General features: G+C 27.8%; 2 protein-coding genes across 24 annotated transcripts in view; one reads left to right on the top strand and one right to left on the bottom strand.

The window, feature by feature from the left end:
• The window catches only part of LOC126907241 (uncharacterized), a 235,096-nt gene that overhangs the window by 154,730 nt on the left and 57,956 nt on the right, over positions 1-22,410 (top strand). The window lies entirely within an intron of this gene.
• The window catches only part of LOC126907383 (uncharacterized), a 14,871-nt gene continuing 3,626 nt past the window's right edge, over positions 11,166-22,410 (bottom strand). For 2 of the 12 annotated variants that reach the window (XM_050688628.1, XM_050688652.1), the window contains 8 exons: positions 21,077-21,103; positions 17,756-17,776; positions 16,843-16,878; positions 16,452-16,478; positions 16,170-16,196; positions 15,550-15,576; positions 11,627-11,653; positions 11,166-11,320 (listed from right to left, as the gene is read on the bottom strand). In XM_050688628.1, coding sequence (XP_050544585.1) covers positions 11,310-11,320; positions 11,627-11,653; positions 15,550-15,576; positions 16,170-16,196; positions 16,452-16,478; positions 16,843-16,878; positions 17,756-17,776; positions 21,077-21,103 — 203 coding nt within the window. In that variant the 3' untranslated portion in view covers positions 11,166-11,309. Of the gene's footprint in view, positions 11,321-11,626; positions 11,654-15,549; positions 15,577-16,169; positions 16,197-16,451; positions 16,479-16,842; positions 16,879-17,755; positions 17,777-21,076; positions 21,104-22,015; positions 22,043-22,410 lie in introns of all 12 variants that reach the window. The other 10 variants (XM_050688657.1, XM_050688703.1, XM_050688619.1 and 7 more) reach the window with 9 other exon arrangements.

The raw sequence follows: 22,410 nt of genomic DNA, 5'->3' as shown, positions 1-22,410 counted from the left end.
TTGTCAATGAAGAGCTTGACAATCCGGGAACTATAGACACTATGGTTGAAAATGGAGATTATGTGTCTTTTGCTCCAGGTGAAGGTATGAGACCTTTATCTATTTTAATTGATGACCATGCTGAAGAAAAAGCATTTCCTAATTTGTTTGGTGGCCATCCTAGAAAAGTTAAAGATCCGTTAAAAAATTACTCTAAAGTAATAAGATCAGAACTTTTAAATTCAGATCGGCGTTTTGCAGCAGATACGCCGAATTTGTTTTTCAAATGTAAAGTTTTTGTGCACAAACAAATTGCAAATAATGTACAAATAATTATGAGGAAAAATAAAAAAGAAAATGTAACAGCTGGAGATGTTGCAAACTCTAAAAATCTAACAAAAATGATTGATAATGATCAAGTTTATCGTTTATTACATAATATACAAAACTCACCTTCGCATTTAGCCGCTGTGACAAAAAACACTTTTGCAATGGTTAGACAGTTAGGTCATCCTACTATATTTTTAACACTAAGTCCAAGTGAGTCATCGTGGAGTGATTTATTAAAAATATTATATAAATTGCGCAACAAAGTTGAAATATCTGACGAATTCGCTTTGAATTTACCGTATGCAGAAAAATCAAGTCTGATAAGGGAAGATCCTGTTGTGTGTGCTACATATTTTGATCAAAGATTTAGAGCTCTATTTAAGTTAATAAAAAATAAAAACGGGATTTTCAAGGAACATCCAGTTTATCATTATTTCTACCGTGTTGAATATCAACATCGTGGGAGTCCTCACGTGCACATGATTTTATGGCTTGAGAACGCGCCTCAATTTGATCCTGCAAAGCCAGAAACATTTGATGCCTGTGTTAGCCTTATAAGCAAATATATACAGTGCATGGTTTCCGAGGATAGTCCTGTAAATTTTTATAGTAAATCAAAGCAAACTCACCGTCATACGCATACGTGCTATAGAAGTGCAAAAGACAAAGAGACAAACAACTGTCGATTTAATATACCTTATCCTCCGATGAAAGANCAAAGAGACAAACAACTATCGATTTAATATACCTTATCCTCCGATGAAAGAAAATTGCATATTAACACCCCTAACACCGAAAACTTGTTCAAACTATAAGGAACGATTGCATAAATACAAAGTTTTAATTCAGTATCTAAGAAATTATAAATCTACTGAAAACTCAACTCTAGAAGAAATGTTACATACTTTACAAATAACATCTTACAACGAATACAAATCTATTATAAGGACAGGCATTAAACGTCCAACGGTATTTTTAAAAAGAGATATAGCACATCGTATGGTATCTGGATTTAATAAAATTTTACTTCCCTTATGGGAGTCTAACATGGACATTCAGTTTATTTTAGATACTTATTCGTGTGTGAAATACGTTATTGAATATATAGGAAAAAGTCAACGAGGTATATCTAAGCTTATGAAGGATATAGTAGAAAGCTTAAAAACATCATCCGACATGTCTGTTAAAACTCAGTTATGGAAAATTGCGTCATCGTTTTCCGGAAGTCAAGAAATATCTGCTCAAGAAGCAGTTTATACTTGTTTAGGAATCAAACAATCATGTACATCTACTGGCCACTTATTTATAAATACAAGCCATTCTGATAAAAGAACTCGCATGGTTAAACCTAATGCCCTTCGAGGTCAAATGAATCCTGAGTCAACTGACATATTTTGTGATGGTCTGATAGAATATTATTCGTGTAGACCAGTTCATTATGAAAAATTGACTCTGGCTGAATTCGCAGCTGACTTTGAAATTAAAAGTAAATATAAATTATCTAAAAAGTTATCAGATTCAGAATATGATGATACAATGGATGACGATGAAGTTAATGATGATGTTTTTGAAGAAAATAATTCTCTCATTGGAAAACCTAACAAGTTTTTGCACAAGCGTAAGATTCGAAAAATCATTCGATATGTGAGATTTAGTATTGATAAAAGTCCTGCTGACTTTTACAGGGAAAGGGTTATGTTGTTTATGCCATGGCGAAATGAACATAGTGATATAGAAAATATAAACTGTCAAGAAGTTTATGAAAAAAATATTCAACAAATTGAGCAAGTTTATCGACAATTTAATAAAATCGATGAAGAAGAATTAGAAGAAGATATAAATAATGTTGAAAAGCAGCAAGATAACGACCAGGAAGAATTACCGCAGGACTGGGTCCCTCATGATAAGATAGTGTTAGATGTAGGGGATTTTAATGACAATGGCAATGATGACTATCAAGATAAAAATAATGATATTAATGGAATGTTTAACGTGCATAAAATTGATAACGAACAGTTTATAAACTTAGTTAAATGTATGAATGAAGGTCAACGCATGTTTCTCTATCATACTACTAATTTACTGAGACAGCAAATATGGGGTTCAGGCGCATCTAGTTTTCGATGTTTTGTGACCGGCCCAGCTGGGTCTGGTAAATCTGTACTTATACGGGCTTTAGCTCAATCCACAATTCGAATAGCTAATCTTAGGCCAGATATAGATGATTTGTCACTCACTCCTGTACTACTTACTGCACCTACAGGAAAAGCAGCATTTGGTATAAGAGGTTTAACACTTCATGCAGCATTTAAATTGCCAATTAATCAATTTTCTGGAATATTACCAAAACTTGGTGCTGATATATCAAATACTCTTCGGTGTCATTTGGCAAATGTCAAACTTTTAATAATTGATGAAATTTCTATGGTTGGCTTAAAGACTCTTAGTTATATTGATCAAAGACTTAGGCATGTTCTACGTATTGACAAACCATTTGGTAATATAAATGTTATTGTTTTTGGTGATTTTTACCAATTACCACCAGTTTTATCTACTCCACTGTACGAATATTTTGATCAAATAATTGCAAAATATCCAACAGCAAATGTAATATTATATTATTACTTATAATATTAAAATATTATATTATGTTATCTTTTGTACATGTATGTCATATATTATGAATTCACAAGATCACCAAAACAGGGTTCCCTTATCTAAGACTTAAAATAATCAATAAAGTAGTCAATTAAATCTGATTATCGTACAGATTCAAAGTCACGCCCATGTGAGGGTTCTCAACTAAGTCCAGCCAATCACATTCAACTATTAATTGAGATCTACAGTTTCTAAGATCACACTAGGGATCGCTACACGACCCTCGTCTACTATAAAAACCCATTTTTTCCTATTAAAATCAGTTCTTTCGGCTATTTTAAATTACACAAAATCTGCGACACTCTACTCAAGATTCTACTCTCTGGGACTTAGTTTATTTTTTTAATTTATTTGGACTTAGAATATTTTTCTTTAAAACTAAATGACACTTAGAGATTTTAAAGTAAATTTTGTTTTGGTGAATCTTTTAATTTAATTTAATTTGTTCATTAAATAATAATGTTTTATTTTATTATAGAAATAAATGTCAACTAATATTTTAAAACAAAACATTTTTTTTTTTAATAAAACCGAATCAACTCTGATTTTCTCAGTTAATGATAAATATTTATTATATGACTAAGTGTATTGCAACTCTATACTTATTGGGTAGCTAATCTTCTGTGGTTTAATGTCTTTGTTCTAACGAACATCGCGCCGGCAGACAGAGTAAAGGTTGCAATTAAATATTTTTAAAGTTAGGTGTTAGGTTAGAATATATTTGTAAGCCTATGTGTATTGGGTAGCTAATCTTCTGTGGTTTAATGTCTTTGTCTTAACAAACATCGCGCCGGCAGACAGCACAGAGAAACTTACAAATATATGTTTTTAGTGTTTAATTTTTGTCTTGGTGATTATTGTGCCGCATCCTTTCAAGGTGCTTTAATTTAGCACCGGGACACATTGGGCCACCACAATTCCGCCTTGACAAATCTTTTACATAGATATAAATATTTCTGAATCTTGTTTTGGCCAGGCCAGAGGAAAATTTAAGAAATATTGGTGTCGATCTCTCAATAAAATATAATCTCAAAAAATATACTCATTCTACAAAGTCAACTAAAGATACATTATTTGATTATAATTTTAAAAATATAGAGTGTACAGAATCTCTTGTATATAATAATACAGTCATAGATTTTGTGTAACGGTTTCGTATTATTTACAATTAAACGGTTTATTCTCAAACGGTCATATTTGTTGTCGAACTCAAAGTGTACAACGTGTGAAATACAGTGTAAACTCATAATCAACATTGGATTATCTAAAATAAGCATTACACTACGTGGGATACAAGGTAAGTACAAAATTAAATTCTCGCTTTCAAATTATAAATACTCTATTGCGTAATAAACCATTAAGATAGGTAATAAAGTTTGGTAGGATAATTGACTTCATTTATTCAATAGTGTTCAACCCCGAGATCAGTTCAATATTTTTGTCACAACGTTTGTGTAAATTTTTATTTATTTGATCATTACCCTCATGTATTTAAACTCCGTTTATTCACCCCTCTGAATTCTTCTTTATTCGTATCATTATATCCTTTGCACCCTTACATATCTTGCCACATTTAAACATGTGTTACTCCGCCATTTACCGTCTTATTTAATAATTTTTATTACCATTCGTCCCCAATACCTACCGCCTATTTCACCACCTTCATCTTATCTTATAATTATAAATTCCAACCATTATAAGTTTTCAAAATTAATTTTATTCATTTTTCTTTTTGGTTTATTACACAATAGAATTAATAGCGACAAAAGCGATATGNCAATAGAATTAATAGCGACAAAAGCGATATGGGAAACTTTTCAGTTTTATGAATTACGAGAAATTATGAGACAAAGAGATGATAAAGAATTTGCTGAAGTATTAACTAAATTAGCAAGGGGAGAATTAATTAAAAAAGATATAGACTTTTTTATGAAACTTGTAAAACCGTTGGAAATTAGTTTTCAACCTGGAGTTATGCATCTATGGGCAACAAATAAAGAGGTGGATGATATGAATACGAGAGTATTAAACAGTTTAAATACTACTAGTTTTGTATCTGAAGCAATAGATACAACAGGGAAAAAAGTTGATATTACTGCTGCAAAGAAACTTCCAAGGCAAAAAACTATGGGATTGCCTAAAACACTTATACTGAAGGTAACAGCGAAATACATGATTGTTACAAATATCTGTACAGAAGACGGAATTGTTAATGGCGCTATTGGTGAACTGATGCAAATCAACCGTACAATAACTACTAGTGGTAAAGAAGTTGCTCATAGAGTGTGGATAAAATTTGATGAACCAGAAGTAGGCTCAATTACAAGACAAAAAGTTAAAGGAAAGTTGTCCCCTCAAGGAGAAGTATCCGACGACTGGTCTCACTGGACACCTATTGAAATTACGCACTTGGAATTTCAAATTGGAAATTCAGAGAACCGGAAGGTAACTAGAACGCAATTACCTTTAGTTGAGGCATTAGCATTGACTGTTCATAAATCACAAGGTGCAACATATGAAAATGTTGCATACCATGTGCCTAAAAAGTATTTACTGTGTAATATGCTTTATGTAGGATGCAGTAGAGCAACATCAGCCAAGGGCTTATGTATAGACTATTTTCCATTTAATCCACCTAAACCATCTTCAAAAGTCAATGCTGAAATGGCTAGACTACGGTCTTGTGAAATAAAACCTAAATTTTCATTTTTAACATCAGACAATCTGTCGATATATTGTGTTTCACACAATATAAGATTACTAAAAAAATATTTCGAACACATACTTGCTGATAAAATATTATTAAAATCAAATATACTATTTTTCCAAGAAACTGGAACAACAGAAAATGATTTTTATAACATTGAAGGATTCACAGAGATATGTAGGATCAACAAAGTGCATGACAATGGCAAAAGTGGTTCAATATGTTTCCTAAATAATAATATACGTGATATTTTCAAGTCAAGTGAACCCTTAGTTATTACTCATAACAAAGAACACATGGAAATTATTTGTGTTATCCTTGATAATTACACATATGTCGGATTATATGTTTCGCCTAAATTTCCTACAAACAAAATGTGTGAATGCTTAAAAAATATAATTGATATTAATGGAGAAAACATAATTTTTATTGGGGATTTCAATATAAATTTCTATAAAATTCCAANAGGATTTCAATATAAATTTCTTTAAAATTCCAAATATTTTTAATAAAATTATAGAAGAAATGAAGTATAAAATACTTGTCAATGAAATTACAACAGACTATGGTACTTGTATTGACAATGTCATAACCAACACTGATTTTAATGTAATTGTTTATGAAAGTTTAGTGAGTGACCATAGACCTTTGGTTTTAGTGAACAAAGAAATACAACTTTCTTCCCGATCTAATAGCGATGAAAGGATTGATAATCATTATGTACCACCACTAAAAGAAAAATTACGACTTTCAGAGGATTTAGATAAAAACATTGATATTGTATTGCAATCAGTTGTACACAGAGATAGAGATGACGCTCTTATCGTGCCTGGAGATGACGTAGAAATGATTGAAGATATTTTTAATCGTTCGATGAGTATCATCGATGACAATGATGCATTAATCGTACAAAAAAGTATTTTGAAAAATAAAATAAACGTAGATAATGTAAAAATTTCTCGTCAAATCATTGGCTTTGCTAATATAGATAATGTATCATGTTATTCCAACTCTGTTATTCAAGCTTTATATCATTGTGATACGTTTGTAAGTACTATTCATAAAGGCCAAGCTGGAGAAATATTGAAACAACAGCTTATTGGTTATGAAAAAAATGAAGTGACTGATACGTTTGAAATAAGAAAATACGTGGATGACACTTTAAACAACACGATTTTTACTAGGAAGGAACAACAGGATTGTGTAGAATTTATGGAAGCTTTAATGAACTGTAACCGTAGTGTAAGTGATACCTTATTTAGTTTTACTGAAAGTTGTATAAACTACTGCGATTATTGTAAAAAAAAAACTTGTAGTTCAGAGGAACGCAATCTTGTGAAACGTTTAGAATTACCTTCTAATCGAAACCACAGTATAGAACTAGAAAGTCTACTTGAATTTAATAAAAAAAAATGGACATCCATTGATGATTATTCTTGTCAAAACTGTAATAAAACAGGTGGTTTCAAAAGACGACATGAAATAATAAAAGCAAATGATTATTTGATATTACAGTTGTCATTATTCAATTCTAGTTGGATAAATGGTCAATATATAATTAGTAAAACAACAGATCTAAAATTAAAAAATTTGTCCAAATCTCGATTTACAATAGAAGATTCTATTTATACACCGTCAGTTACAATATTTCATATAGGCAATGACACTAAATCTGGACATTACATCGTATATTTAAAAGAAAAGTCTAGATGGATATGTTGTGATGATAAAAATGTGTCTGAAAAAAGATGGCCAAATAATGGAAAAGGGGCGTATTTAATTATTCTAAAAAAGGATAACACATCTGTCAAAAAATTAGACAGTCTAAATAGTCCATCAAAGAAAAATAGATCTAATGTATTATTGGATAATAAGAACAATATATTGCAATTAGTTATACACGAAGAAGATGATTATGCACTTAAGGTGCCTGATGATGTAGCAATAATGGAAGATTTGTTCAATCGGTCATTAAGTATAACTGATGACGATTATCAAATCCAAAAAAGTCCATTATTATATTTAAATGAAACTCAAGATCATAATTTAAGAAATGATTTTTACTATAACAAATTACCAAAAAATTTGAAATACTACAGACAGGTAGAAGACCATACAAATATAGTTAAAAAATTAATATATAGCAAAATTAAACTATTTAATTTTATTTGTGGAACCTATTATCATATTATACCTGATTCCACAATGTATACTATACAAACATTAGAAATAAGTGATTTTATGTGTCTGTATGATGATAACTTTCTTAGCAACTTTGTGATTGATATTTGTTTGGCTATAAAGGCTATCAAAAATCAGGCAGAATTTAGAGTTTTATACTGTAATGAAGTAACGGAAATTTTAAGTAGTACAGAGTTAAATAAAAAACAGAAAATTAGATATAATTTTGAAGAAAATAGTGTAGTCATTATGCCGTGGCATATAAAATTATCAAAATTGAATCATTGGATTATTGCAATAATTAATTTCCAACTTAAAGAGTGTTACATATTGGACCCTATGAATCCTACTAAAGATACAAAATACAATCAGCAAAAGTTTCAAAAATTGTATAGAGCTTTGAAAAAACATTGTACTTATGCTAAAAAACCTATCCCTCGAGTATCATTGGTTCAATGTAAAGCCAAAAACATACCAAAACAAGTTGATGCTTATAACTGTGGAGTTTATATAATATACTACGCTATCACAATAATGAATAAATCACATTTTGACAAGAAGTTCAACCCTAATACTTATAGAAACGAATTAAAAAGTTTATTGCTAGAAAATTCAGGTGACATGGAAAACATATGTTTATATTGCCAAAAGTATATAGAACATCACAGCAGAATTGAATGGGTTTCATGCACTACATGTCGTCGTCGAGTAGTAACTGATTGTATAGCTGATCAGTATAGACTAAATGATTATAAAAATGTTGATTTCTATTGTATTTTATGTGACAAGACTAATAATTAAGTAAAAATATTTATTATAAAAATTTTATTTTTAATTAACAGCAAATCGTCGTCTCCATAAAAAACCCATTTTTTATCAATATAGTTTATTTTAAGTGTAAAGTTTAAATCTATAATTCTGATAGATAAATGGATATAAATTTTGTTTTCATAAAACGTTTTAAATTTTTACCTTGATCTTTTGAGTAATTATGTTGACGATATTAAGTAAATTTTAGCTTCTTTTATTTTGTATTAATTCAACTTAAATATTTTTAGCTCAAGACAATATAAGAGTAAAATACCTTCTCTGCTTCATATCGAAGCTAAAAAAAATTTTTGGGAGACTTAACAGCCAACCTCCTCGTGGTGTCTCCTGGGTAACGCTAATAGGCTGAACTATGAAAAATTATAAATTCATATCGTTACAATAGGCTAAAATTTAGGAATTAAATCATATATGTAATGGGTAAAGTTTTATACTTTAATGAAGTAATAGAAATTTTAAGTAGTACACAAAAAAATCAAGAACAGAAAAATAGGTATAAATACGAAAAAAATTATACTGTCATTATACTTAGAAATCAAAGAACTACTAATCAGGCTGTAATTAAAGAAATAGAAGTTGATGTTGTTTTTGAAATAATTAAACACTACCTACAGATTTTTAATTGCTATAATAAATATTTATTCATATATTATACTTCTAAATCAAAAAACTACTAATCAGGAATAATAAAGGAAATAGGAATTAATTTTGCTTTTGGTATAATACACCATTATTTTAAAATTAAACACTATCTACAGATTTGCATCGAAGCGTTTTTTATGATAGTGATTTTAATCACTGTCAGATTAAATCTATACTGGAACCAACTATGCCACGACCCCACTGTGCCGCCACCCCACTGTGCTGGGTTTTTTTTTATGTAAATACTATTTTTTAATAATATTAAAACTTAGAAGTGATAGAAAAAGTCTAATTGCAAATTTGAAAACGTCACGAAAAGTTGATTTAGAATGTATATTTTTGTTTCTGATTAAAGTTCCTTGTAGTACAATGTATAAAACTTATAACTTTGTTAACTGTTATAACTTTATCAAAAATGACCAAATCAGTATATTTTTTTTTATTTAGATGCATGTCTTTATCTATCATTTGGTTTTTTTTTATAAATCTAACCCTTTACCTGCCCACAAGAGGGATTCAAAATATTAACTTTTTTTTTTTTAGTTAAAGTAAATCATTAAAATTAATTCAGTTCTGGATATTTCAATAGTAGAATCTTTTTAAATATCAAAAATTACTTAGAAATGATTACTATGATTTCTATTTAAGTGTTCTATTACGATAAAAATGCAAAAAATAATGAGTTTTTCTGATAAATGTACTGTAAATAGTAATTATAAAATTTCCTGACTGCATATTAATCTTAAAAATTACATTGTTTTAATTCTCATAAAATTTTCTATTTAATGATTTATTCTAGTTAACGAAGGAGTAATTTTGGCGAATAACAGAAAAAATTCCCAACCAAATTTTTTTTTTTTTTTAAAGTAGGAAATTGGTGGTTTATTCCAAAAGCAACATCAACTCTTATTTCTTTAATTATATCCTGATTAGTAGTTCTTTGATTTTAAAATATAATATATGAATAAATACTAATTATAGTTTTTAAATTTAGTATGAAATTGATATGTAATACTATAATATTGTAATTTAAACGGAAAAATCAAAAAAGTACTAAAGAAGTTATATTTTGCTTTACTTTTAGGTGTATACAAATATAAAGGGCTTGATACAATAATTTTCAATAAAACCTGTTTGTAACTATAAATGAATGCACTGGACTTCAAGGAACTTTCATCAGAAGCAAAAATATACTTTTCTAAATCAAATTTTCGCGTTGTTTTCAAATCTGCAATTAGACATTATCTATCAGTTCTAAATTTTTATATTATTACTAATTACATATAAAATAATAATTAAAAGAAAAAAAAATTGTTTTCAAATTATTACTGATTTGATTTTTAATATGTTAAAAATAATCAGTCCAAATTTTCATTTTTAACTTATTTTTTTGGTTCTTTAAAGTTGATGAAAAATTTTTTATAAAAAAAAGTGTTATTGATAGAAATGTTATTCGAAAATTAGAGGTCAAAATATTAAAATGCTGTGCGCCTCGATTTCAATTTTTCTAAATGATCTTAAATGATCAAAGTATTATTTTTTTATACTAAAGAAAAAATGGAAGGATGTCCCAAAAGAAATTTTGAAATTCGTAAAGTAAGGACCACCCTAATAAAGATAATAATGAGACTGTGGATGTTTTTTATTTAAGTGTGTATACCAGAAATACTCAGTAAATACCATAGTTTAATTATTATAAAGGATCTTTCTCACCATGGCTTGATTTTGAACTTGAAAACTTATTATTAAAAAAAAATTGCATACAACTATCAAACAAACTAATAATACAACTATTTAAATTGAATTTAAATAGTTGTTTCAGTAATTTAAACTAAATTAATAATTCTACAAAATTTTTAATCAAAAAATTTAATACAATATTAGACAAATTAAAAAGTGGTTAAAAATTAACTTATTTCACAAATAGCTTTTAAAAAATTATAGTATAATAATTATATTTCATTTTCTATTTGAATTGTATTTCTTAATCATCACCTAAACAGACAACATAAAATTAATTTACAGTAATATTCTAATACAAAACTTAAAATTAGATAATTATTATTATAGTAATAAACAATAAATTTAATTAATAAATAATAATACGACACAAAACTTATTACTTCAATGTAAAATTGTATTAGTAATCCAAAAATTAAGTATTAATTTTTTTTTTTTGAACTTCATGAAGGTACGGATATTTTTCTAATGGAATTATTTTAAAAAATTTAAATTTTTCCAATACGAATTAAAAAAATATTATTTTATGTACAATTTAAAGTTATTTAGTTAAGTACTTACTCGTATCTTGAGGAGTCATATTGTCATCTAAACAAATAAATAAACATTAAATTAGCGATGTTCAATCTTATCCTATGTATGTTAAAATTATTTATAAATAATAAATTAATCCTTTGAAGAACAGTTGTACTTAAGATAATTAAAGATAATATCAATAAAAAATAAAATTTTTCTAAAAAAAACAATGTTATCCTTATATAATATCTTCAACAACACAATATAAGATAAGAGAAAAAAAAATTAATAACTATATTCCTCAAACAATTATGAAATATTATCTGCTTTTAATTTGCTATATGAGTTGCATTTCTTTATCATCACCTAATCAGAGTTCTATGCCATAAGTCCAAATTGGTTTAAGTAACATTTTGTATATAGTAAGTTTTGTTTTTGTATTAATTTTTGATTTGTTATTGAGTAATGGCCGTAGGAGTTTTAGGCGTTGATTTAATATTATTCTTTTATCATGTAAGTGGGGTGCTCATGTGAGACGTTTATCTAAAATTAGTCCTAGGTATTTTGTTTTGGTCATAATTGGAATTTGGGTATTGTTGATTGAAACAGGAGGAATGTTTTTTTTGCAAAGAGTAAAAGTTATATGGGCAGATTTATTTTCGTTAATTTTGACGCGCTATTTTTTATATCATTTTGACATTTCATCAAGATGCAGTTGTAAGTTTTCGCTGACTACATTTGGGTTTTCATGGATAGAGATGATTGCTTTGTCATATGCGTAATCGGCTATTTTTGTGTTGGAAGTGGTTGGTTGATCTGAACTGAATAGATTAAAAAGAAGTGGTGAGGAGATAGCTCCTTGAGGAACGTCTGCTTTTATTTCGCACAAATGAGAGATATCAGTGCCTATTCTGGTGGCAAAGTAACGTTGGTTGAGATAGGATTTAAATAATAGAAAGTAAGAGGGTGGTAGAATATTACGAAGTTTAATCAGGAGGCCTGAGTACCAAACCCGAACAAATGACTGAGAAACATCTAAGAACACTGTTGTATAGTACAATTTTTTCTCTAGTCTAAGAGATATAAGATCCGGTGCGCCTGGTGGATTGTCGAGTGACGTTCATGGAACCCAAATTAGTAGTCTGGTAATATGTTGTTTTTTTTATTATTGGGGTAATACGCTTTAGAATAAGTTTTTCGCATACTTTAGAAAAAAAGGGAAGTAGACTTATGGGTCTGTACGAGATGGGATGACTTAGTGATTTGTTTGGTTTTGGTATCAGGATAATTACTGAAAACTTCCACTGAGCTGGAAAGTAAGTCAGACGCAGTATACTATTTATTAAGAATGTTAAAAAGAGTATTGCTTTTTTTGGCAACTGACGGGCTACTTCTGCAGTAATTAGGTCGTATCCAGGTGATTTTTTAAAATTAAATGTATTTATGTATTTTCGAACTTCTCCAGGCGAGAAGTGTTTAGAAGGTAATGTAATAGGTAATACATGATTCCTAGGCGGCAGATTGAATACACGTGGTGAAATTGTTAACCGCGTTGTTTATTTTATCGGGTGATTTTAGACTTACATTGAGATTAATGTTACTATATTAATATTTTGAAACTTCATATTTCCATTTGTAAGAGAGGGGTTTTTTAAACGATAGGGTACTGAGGTTTCAAGTTTTAATAAAACTGGTGAGTGGTCTGAACATGGATCTAGTAGATTTTCTATTGTGTGAAATATATAGTTCGGGATTTTTGTAACAAATATTTCCGTTATATCGGGATGTTTACTTAGGGCGGTTGGCCAATATGTTGGCATTTGTGGCGGGATTATTGATAAATTATTATTATTTATGACATGGAGTAAAGAGTTTCCTCTTTAGTTGTTAGAATAACAACCCCATTGTAAATTTTTGGCATTTAAATCACCACCCACGATGAAACTTTGGCCTAGAGTAGAAAAATAACTATTGAAATTTGACGAAGAAACCGAGTGCTTCGGAGGACAATACACATCTTCGATTGTAATGGGCACATGATTTAGTGTTATTTTTATGGCAGCAGACTGTAAAAAATGTATATTAAATTGGATATATTGATAAAATTGTATAGTGCTTTTAATTATAATAGCTGCACCACCGTGAGCGAAGTTATCCGGGTGGTTTGTATTTATTGTTTTGTAACCAGGAATTGAGAATTTTGTTCGACCAGTGAGATGGGTTTCAGAGATTAAGACTATATTAATTTTTTTGTCAAGAAATAGGTTTAAAAGTTCATTTTTATGGTTAAAAATACCATTTGTGTTCCATGAAAGAATGAGTAGTGAGTTATATATGTTTGGATACATGTTTATTATTTAAAAGACTTGAGATGACTGTGGTCAAAATGGAAAGAAGAGGATTTATGACTTGCTTAAAGTCATCTAAAAATTTAGTGAGGATATTTTCAAAGCTAGGGGGAGGAAAACTGGAGTACGTATTATTTAATGTGGTGTTACCAGAGATCGCTGCATATGACTGGACTTGTATCAGTTGGGTGATGGTTTATGGGGCAGAGAATGGTGCTGTTGTTGTTGTATTTTGAATTGGTTGGGTTTCGGTGAAGTTTTTAAAGGTCCTTGTAAATAGTACATCCTTTATAATTAGCCGGGTAATTTCCATTACAGAGAGCACATGTGGCTAGTGTTTCACGAGATTTCATACATGTAATGCTGAGGTGATTTTCTCCACATTTTATACAACGGGGAGTATACGAACAGTATCTTCTAGTATGTCCGTACAACTAGCAGTTTAGACATTGGGGTATTCAATTATGTTTATGTAGTTCTTCTATTTTAACTTTTGTGTGAAGTAGTCTTGTAATTTTGAAAATTTCTATGTTGTTTGGGTCGAGCTCTAAGTCAATGAAAAAGATTGGCAGTGCATTTTTTGCTTGGTGATGTTTAATACTTATCATTTGTCTGGTTGAGAAGCCAATTTCTTCTATTGCTTCAAGAATGTCAGTGGTTAGCGTAGATGGGTGGAGGTTTCTGAATTAATTTTCTATAATTATCCGGGTTTGCAGTTTGAACCTTTAGATGCGTAGCTGTTGATTTACATGTAAATGTGACTGGGCCCATTCATTTTGTAAACACTTTTAATAGATCTGAGAAATTTAGTACTCCTTCTATGAAGATAGAGGGTGGTAACTCAGCATTCACTTGTGTCTGTTCAGTGGTATTGAAGTGCTCTTGACTGGTAAACTTGTGTTTATCACAATATTTACAACATTATCTATAGTATCAGTAAGAACACTATAGTAGTTTGGAGTGGCAAATAATTTTGTTTTTTTAACGACCTCAGCAGATGTAGACAGCGATGACGGTGATGTAGGTAAATATATTTTATTAGATGTGAGTTGGAATTCATATTTTTACTATTTTTGTTTACAATTTTAATAGGTGAAACATATTTATCTGTATTTGGAGTCGCGTTGGACGGCATGATACTATCTTAATCAAGAGTCCAAAGATCACCGTGTGTGATGGCGCTTTGGAATACGATATAAAGTAGATATAATTTTATTATTGACCGAAATGTACAATTAAAATTACTATAATTTCTATCCCCCGAAGAGGTAAATGAGTAATAACTGGAAAACGTTGCAGAAATTCTTAGTTTTCTTGAACGGTAGTAAAGGTATAAAAATAAAAACAAAAAAAAACAAGCGTAGAATTTAGTTAAAACTAATATAAACACGTTAGCCATAACACGGGAATGCCGATAATACGTTTGTACTGTTAGGCTGACTGTGCGAGACTAATGTAAAATTGTAATCCAAAAATTAAGTATTAATTTTTTTTTTTTGAACTTCATGAAGGTACGGATATTTTTCTAATGGAATTATTTAAAAAAATTTTAATTTTTCCAATACGAATTGAAAAATATTAAATAATTTACAATTTATAGTTATTTAGTTATGTACTTACTCGTATCATGCGGAGTCGTATTTTCATCTAAACAAATAAATAAACAATAAATTAGCGATGTTCAAATTTAACATAAGTATGTTAAAATTATTTATAAACAATAAATTACGCATTTGAAGAACTGTAGTACATAAGATTATTAAAGATAATATAAATTAAAAATATAATTCTACTAAAAAATACAATGTTATCAATATATAACATCTTGAATTACGCAATAAAAAATATGAGAAAAAATTATTAAGAATTGAATACCTCGGCTAGTAAATCAAATGAAAAATCATAATTGTCTAATTTGTTTGAAAGTGTCCTATTTACAGGAACATGTATAGTCCTCTTAAGGATTGCGCATATTATAACATAATGAAAAATAAAGAAGATTTAAATATTTAACGGGACGTTAAATGGTATTCGAGCTAGTAATTCAAGACAATAGTCTTAAAATGAATTTAATATCATTATTAAATATTTTCTTAGATAAATAGTTCAATTTAATTTCAATTTCCATCTAAAAAAAATATAACATTGAATTAGTGATGTTCAATCCTACCCGATATGTCATGTTTGTATAGAGAAAATTATTTAATGTACAATTTATAGTTCTTTTGTCAAGTACTTACGTGTTTCTTGAGGAGTTATATTGACAACTAAATAAATGTATAAACCTTGAATTAGCGTTGTTCAAAATTATCTATTTAGTTCTATTTTTTACATCACTATACACAAGTATCCAGTGTTTATTGTCAGTTATGACATTAAAAACTGATTTGCTTAAGCTATGATAGTTTTAAGGCAAAACCAGGGCAAAACTATTTTTAGTAATAGACAATGGATATATAAACTATATGTATAATAATTGATTAATTTATAAATAACTTAATTTAATTAATATTTATTATTACTTGTATCGTCTGAGGGCAAGTTATTGGCTAAACAAATTATAGAATATTTTAAACATATTTTTTTTAATAACTCAATTTTTTGTATAAAACGCAAATCTATATGAATTGTTGCAAAACAATGTTTTCAAGGAGATTATTTTTACAAATTAGTGTTTATTCTATAGTCAAAATATTGAGGGGCTGGTTTCCCACTACCCAAATTTTTTTTCGTAATGTCATTATGGCTATGTCATCACATAGCAATTATTTGTAATAGTAATGTTAAACATTGTCAGATATCAATTAAAATTCTATAATGTTCTTTTCATTTTAAATGTATATTTGTTTACGTTTTAAAATATTTACGTAGTATAAACATGTCATAGAATATAAAGTTAATTATTTTACTCACAATCATTAGGTACATTCCGGTGAAATCCGAATACGCCTAAAAAATACAATATTTCATGAATAACATAAATCAATACTTATTATAACACTAACAGGTTATTTTCAGACTTTTTATTTTTAAATTGTATGTAGGAAAAATGATCAGCTTGTGCTGTTATTAAACTATCTATGATAACGAGTTAAGCCTAAAAATATAACAAATTATAATACGTTAACTTTAATAATATTACTAATAACATTATAATTAGAACAATAGATATGTATATCGTTTAAANCATTATAATTAGAACAAAAGATATGTATATCGTTTAAACATACAAAACATTTAAGATTAATAAATTCAAATTTAAATTCTTTACTGTGAATATTACGTATTATCGTGATAATAGATACTCAGTAAATATTTTGTGAATGAGATGTTTACATATAATAGTAGTAATTGATTAACTATATAATAATTATTATGATAGTGTATGTTGCATTTATGTCATCAGGGTATTAAATAATCAAATTTATTATTATTATTATTATTATTATTACATTTCATTTTAAGTTATCATTTCGCTGATGAATAGGTTATTCAAAGATGGTAAAAAAATGTTTTTTATAGAAATCACAATATTCTTCAAGAAATAAATTTTGTTATATTTTACAGACGAAAACATGATTGAATTTAAACCATAGACCAAATAAAATAAATGTTTATATACAATATTAAGGAAATGACATCAAAAGTATACGTAAAAATTATTATAATCATAATAATATCATCATCATAAATGAATATATCTTAAATGTTATGTAATATTGTGTGTTTTGATATATTAAATTTCTTACTTTTTAATAGGCATTGAAAATTAATTTAATAATTCTTAACTAATTTACAATTTAATGTTTTTTAATTGAGTACTTACTTATAGCTAGAGGTTGGATATCTAAACAAGAATATAAACGTTAAATGAGATATATAAAACCTATTCTATATAGAGTTAATAAGTAAATAGCTGATCATTAACAACTTTTTGACCGGTATTTCAGAAGTTATTAACATTTTTATACCTAGTGTCGTACGTTGGTAGTGCCCCAACGTAGACACAAAAGTTTTACACAAATTAATTAATGTTTTTATATTTGTATATTGACGACGAGTTCATCGTTCAAGCTCTTCTCGAGTCCTCCCGTTGGATAAACTGATCAGCCCCAATCTCCCAAATTACTAAAGGGATAGAATTTAGACCTGACAGCACAGTCTAGCTCAAAAGTAGCAGACTGACGGGTGGCTCCTTGTCAGCCACCGGCACAACTACCTTTTTACTATAACCACCAAAAGACGGTTAAGCCCAAAATCTAGCAAGGTCGTACACTAATTATTAATATTGACTAAAGGACCAGTAGTCCAACCTTGACTCTAGCCGCACACACACACACAATTCTAAGAACACGGTGAATATAAAATATTTGCGCTAAGTCCAGGTTTTTAAATAGCTATTTTATTTAAAAAACGTATTAAGCACAAAGTCAAAAAGATAATATCAAAATGTAACACAAAACAAAATTAAATCGTACAAAGACACTCGCGTCCAACTTCCTGGCACGTAACTCGATGTTTCTTCGACAAAACGTCCAGTCTCGTCCAGCCTCCCTATACTTTTCATGTTTCCCTTTTATATTCTTTTTCCCACCATTATTAATTTGATTACCCTGCATTTCCCTTTTATATGGAATTATTATGTTGCTTAAGAGTTCAAAAATTGCTTACTACTATTGTAAAGCTTATATTATATTAAAATCGACGTAGTTCAATACTTCCTCAGCTATTTACTACACTAGTCAGTAGGAGGATAGAAGCCAAAAAATAAAAATAACAGCTATTATTATATACTGTAATATTAAAATATTTTCAGTCTGAGGGAAAATAATCTACTGAGATGTGTACTTTTAATTAACGCTTGATTGAAAGCAAACAAATATAGTTTTTACATTTTTCACTAATTCCCTTACTAAAAAAAAAAAAAGTTCAATTCTAAAATAAAATTTTATGTCTGTTAATCAAAATTGTGGTTATTAAAAATTAACAACAAAAACATTAACATATAAAATATTATGTAGACATAATCATAAAAAATATTTTAATAGTTATTAATAAATTATATTTAATTTTAAACAGTTAATTCTAACAGTCGTAAGTATTCATTGGTTTTTGCCTGACGTTTAAATTACAAAGTTATTTATTAAGACATCAAAGTTGAGTTTGTTAACTAATTAAGTTTCAATTGCTAACAAATTTTGCTCAAACAAATACATTTTATGTTTATTTTTATTTGTACGAATTCTTAGAGATGAAATTTTTTTGACATCCCAACATAAAACTCCCCCAAAAGTAATTTTTATTTGGAGATTTCTGTATATTTTAAGGATAATACATTGTACGAAATTATACAAATTTTAACATACGTCAGGATAATATTTATAATAAACTTTAATATACAGTCAGTGTAATTTTGACATAAAGTATTTGTTTCGGTCTCAAATACTATTAATCTTTTATAACATTTTATAACTAGACGGTCACGACGCTGGTAACCATTCGCGAACGAAGGGTTATGTTTCGATCTCAGAGTGGACTGTAAAATACGTTACTTTTAACTATTTACTCAATAAGAAAGAGATAATATTTTTAATTTAGTTTATAATACTTTATTTTCGTTTAAACATATTGGCGTGGGCGTCGTGCCGTCCTTTACGATGACTAGTTCATCGCTGGACTACTATAAAATAAACCGACACCCACCAAGCAAACGCGCTTTTCTTATACAATAATAACATGCAAAATAATGTAAATCGAAAAGTATTAAAAAAATCTTTCAAAAATAAAACATTTTTATTAATNGAAAAAATCATTCAAAAATAAAACATTTTTATTAATATTATCTAGTAATTATAACTTTTAACTATTTCCCTGAAAGCTGTTAAACCTTAGTAAAATCATCATCCATAAATGAATTCATCTTAAATGGCATGTAATTATTTATATTTATTTTAATAAATTAAAGATATATAAATTTTTTTTTTATCTTATATGTTCAAAATTTTAAATGAATAAACGTAATTTTTTGAATATCTCATAAAAATTCTACCAAAAAAGGAAGTTTTGTATAAAGAATTTCATTATACAATATGAAAAAATATATATTAATAACTTAAGGGCTTAGCTTGTGAATCAAAATAAATTAGTATCGTCTAATTTGTTAAAGTTAAACATTATCTCATTGATTGGAGCGTGTATATTTTATAATTTTGTTTACTACTAATAANAGTAATTATAACTTTTAACTATTTCCCTGAAAGCTGTTAAACCTTAGTAAAATCATCATCCATAAATGAATTCATCTTAAATGGCATGTAATTATTTATATTTATTTTAATAAATTAAAGATATATAAATTTTTTTTTTATCTTATATGTTCAAAATTTTAAATGAATAAACGTAATTTTTTGAATATCTCATAAAAATTCTACCAAAAAAGGAAGTTTTGTATAAAGAATTTCATTATACAATATGAAAAAATATATATTAATAACTTAAGGGCTTAGCTTGTGAATCAAAATAAATTAGTATCGTCTAATTTGTTAAAGTTAAACATTATCTCATTGATTGGAGCGTGTATATTTTATAATTTTGTTTACTACTAATAATATAAAATAAAAACAAATGGTATTACAGTATAGATATGGCATAGCTAGGACAAATATACTTTGTATCTAACAGTGATTATAATTGTCACTGTCATAAGAAACGCTTCAATGCAAATAGATAGTGTTCAATTCTAAGAAATTGGTGTGTATTTACAAAAACCACATCAAGCCCTACTTCCCTAATTATATCCTGAGTAATAGTTCATTGATTCAAAAGTTTAATATATGAATAAATATATATTAGTATACTTATATTATAAGTAGTTGTTACTTTACATTTTTCAAAAAGTTATAGCAATTTAAAGTTGAAATATTAAAATATGAAATCGAAAATTTTTAAAACAAATTTGACAGATAGAATATAATTCGTAGGCACAATTTTTTTTTTTTTTTTTTTGAACTTATAGTATATGATATAAGCTTTATTTTAAAATATGTTGGAAGCTCGGAGTACTTCCGGAACAATTTCAATACTTAAGTTGCACGAGTAAAATTTTTGTGCAAAAAGTTGCTAATTTCAACTCCCATTATGTACTTACTTGTTTCTTGAGGAGCCGTATTATCAGCTAAACAATAAAAAAAGTGTATTAGTGATGTTCAAATCTATGAAGGTGTATTATGTTTTGTTATATAAATAACAAATAATTAAGTAAAAAAAAAAAAATTAAATATTTAGAGAATGAAATCAAAAGTATCCATAAAAATTCTTATAGCCTTAGTAATATCATCATTATAAATGAATAAATCCTAAATGTCATGTAATAATGTGTGTTTTTATATACTTAATTTATAATTTTCTCCAAAGGAATGGAAAAAAAGTATTATATAAAAAGTTCTCCAGTTAATTGCTTATTCGTAACTACAGAATTGTCATCTAATCAAGTTCGAAAATTAACACAGAACAAGCTAATTTTAATTCTATTCTGTATACAATAAAATACGTTGAACAGATATCCCATATTAATTTATAACCTAAAACTGTAATTATTAAATAGTAATATTTTATTTTTCAATGATTTATTTTTAAAATTTAAGTGGGAAAAATTAGTCTCAAAAGTAACGCCACATAAAGATCTACTTAAAAAATTGGGCGTTCATCGTTTCCGCCAAATCTGAATAAGGTCGTTTTTTCGTTTCCGCCAAACTGATCTTCTACCTATCTATCTACTAAAAAATTTGAGAACCGTTTAGCTTTATCTATGGTAGGCAGCTTCCCGTACCAGAATTTTCGGCATTTATTAATTATAGAATTCAATGTTACGCTCAGGTCTGTATTTATGAATTTTGCGTGGGGTATTAATATTAATGAGCAAAATAAAGTAATTTTTTATAGTTCTTTTGTCAAGCACTTACGTGTTTTTTGAGGAGGCACAATAAGGGCAAAGATATTTTTAGTAATATACAATGGATATATTAACTATATGTATAATAATTGATTAATTTATAAATAACTTAATTTAATTAATATTTATTATTACTTGTATCGTCTGAGGGCAAGTTATTGGCTAAACAAATTATAGAATATTTTAAACATATTTTTTTTAATAACTCAATTTTTTGTATAAAACGCAAATTCACTTACACGTTACTTTTGTTAATTTTAATTATAAGACTTATATATATTTGTCAAAATAATTAATACAAGTTATAGAAATAAACTCAGTATGTTGCCCCTCATATCTGTATTTTTATTTATTTAAATTAACTTAAAATATCGACATCAACAAGGAACATCACAATTCACCATCTATCTACGAATCCATTTGGACATCAAGGTAAGTGTAGTCTTAAGACATGCACTATATTCATGTAATATTAAGAAATAGGACAGAGTGGGTAAGAGGTAGGATTAAGATGATATGAATGAATCTAA

Source organism: Daktulosphaira vitifoliae, unplaced genomic scaffold, assembly GCF_025091365.1.
Source record: "Daktulosphaira vitifoliae isolate Bord-2020 unplaced genomic scaffold, ASM2509136v1 Scaffold_1, whole genome shotgun sequence".
NCBI classification, from domain to species: Eukaryota; Metazoa; Arthropoda; class Insecta; order Hemiptera; family Phylloxeridae; genus Daktulosphaira; species Daktulosphaira vitifoliae.
The sequence above is the reverse complement of the archived record's forward strand: the minus strand, read 5'-3'. Positions and strand labels throughout refer to the sequence as shown.